We start from the raw sequence: 1,901 nt of genomic DNA on the forward strand, positions 1-1,901 counted from the left end.
ATTTACTCGACGTTTAAATGCTCTTTTGATGAATTTGTGGGGGAGAAAGTGTTTTCCCCGTCCTACTCCTCCGCCATCTTGGCACCTTCCCTTTGGCCCATTTTTTGATTGGGTCATTTATTTTTCTGGAGTTGAGCTGTAGGAGTTGCTTGTATATTTTTGAGATTAGTTGTTTGTCGGTTGCTTCATTTGCTATGACCTGTGGCTCTCACCTGGCATTTGTTTACTTATTTTATGAAACATGCCTTGGCGTCTATCTCAGCTCAGCCATCTCACAATCTCCCAGGAAGAATTGTGGCCTCGGTGGTGTACACTGTGGTCACCCCATGCTGAACTCCTTCATCTACAGCCTGAGGAACCAAGATAGCAAAAGGGCCATGTGGAGGTTCCTCAGAAAAACAATCTGTTTTAAATTAAAAAAAAAAAAATTCTCATTCATTCTAATTTTTCTTTGCTAACCACACGGAGCTTAAAACACTCTAAGATTTTTGTAAATTAATTTTTATTGGAGTATTTGGTTTACAATGCTGTGTTAGCTTCTGCTGTACAGCAGAGTGAATCAGCTATATGTTTGCATAGATCCCTTCTTTTTTGGATATCTTTCACATTTAGGTCTCCACAGAGCATCGAGTAGAGTTCCCTGTGCTATGCAGCATGTTCTCATTAGGTTGAGGATAGAAACTGAAATTTGTCTATTTGTACTCTTGTGTAGCACAGCAAGGGCAGAGATTAGGCACAGCTCTACTTTGTACAACATTGAACAAATTACCCAGTACCTCATAAGGAAGAGTAAAGTCAATTTAACAATTATACATCCAGTATTTTTCTTCTGTCTTGAAATTTCTATAGACACTCTAAGAAGACTTGCAAAAGAGAGAAAAAAATATGGTTTGCTTTAAAATCATAAAAATATGGTTTGCGTTTATTATCAGGACATTCAATAGAATCTTTTTTGCTCTAATGGTAACTGCAAGATTAAGACTCATAGAACAAAGAGTGGGGTTTGACTATTTGTGCACATAGTAAAGGGATAAAAAGTGAGGACAGAAATTTCTCAATGACACATCAAACACTGAATGTGAGTAGATTAGTGTTTTCTTTACAGATAGTCATCATGTAAGGAAAACCAAGGCAAGTGCAAAGCAAATCACTAATTTACTACATAAAGACCAATATCCATCTTTCATATACACCGTGTATTCTACACTCATCCTTAGCACTGACTCTAATGTCTGATTCCCTCTCCCCACAATGCTGTTACTTCAGTTTAACACTTTTACCACTGCCCACATATCTTATAGAGCCCCAATATTCCCCTCATCTCTCTATAATCAACTCTACTCAATCACCATTTGGGCTTCCCTTGTGGCTCAGCTGGTAAAGAATCTGCCTGCAATGCAGGAAACCTGGGTTGGATCCCAGGTTGGGAAGATCCCCTGGAGAAGGGAAAGGCTACCCACTCCAGTATTCTGCCCTGGAGAATTCCATGAGCTGTATAGTTCATGGGGTCACAAAGAGTCAGACATGACTGAGTGAATTTTACTTCACTTCACTTCAAAGATAACTCAAAGAGGACACTAATAGATGGAGAAATATACCATGTTCATGGATTGGAAGAATCAATATAGTGAAAATGAGTATACTACCCAAAGCAATTTATAGATTCAACGCAATCCCTATCAAGCTACCAACAGTATTCTTCACAGAGCTAGAACAAATAATTTCACAATTTGTATGGAAATACAAAAAACCTCGAATAGCCAAAGCAATCTTGAGAAAGAAGAATGGAACTGGAGGAATCAACCTACCTGACTTCAGGCTCTACTACAAAGCCACAGTTATCAAGACAGTATGGTACTGGCACAAAGACAGAAATATTGATCAATGGAATAAAATAGAAA

General features: G+C 38.3%; 1 protein-coding gene across 1 annotated transcript in view; it reads left to right on the plus strand.

Annotated features, from left to right (window-relative positions):
* LOC104979974 (putative gustatory receptor clone PTE01) overlaps positions 1-401 on the plus strand; it is a gene marked incomplete at its 3' end in the record, with an annotated part of 5,551 nt that extends 5,150 nt beyond the window's left edge. Inside the window, 1 exon segment of the mRNA XM_010828512.1 lies at positions 194-401. Coding sequence (XP_010826814.1) covers positions 194-401 — 208 coding nt within the window.
* Positions 402-1,901: the final 1,500 nt, after the last annotated feature.

This window comes from Bison bison, unplaced genomic scaffold (assembly GCF_000754665.1).
Source record: "Bison bison bison isolate TAMUID 2011002044 unplaced genomic scaffold, Bison_UMD1.0 scf7180017864492, whole genome shotgun sequence".
Lineage (NCBI taxonomy): Eukaryota > Metazoa > Chordata > Mammalia > Artiodactyla > Bovidae > Bison > Bison bison.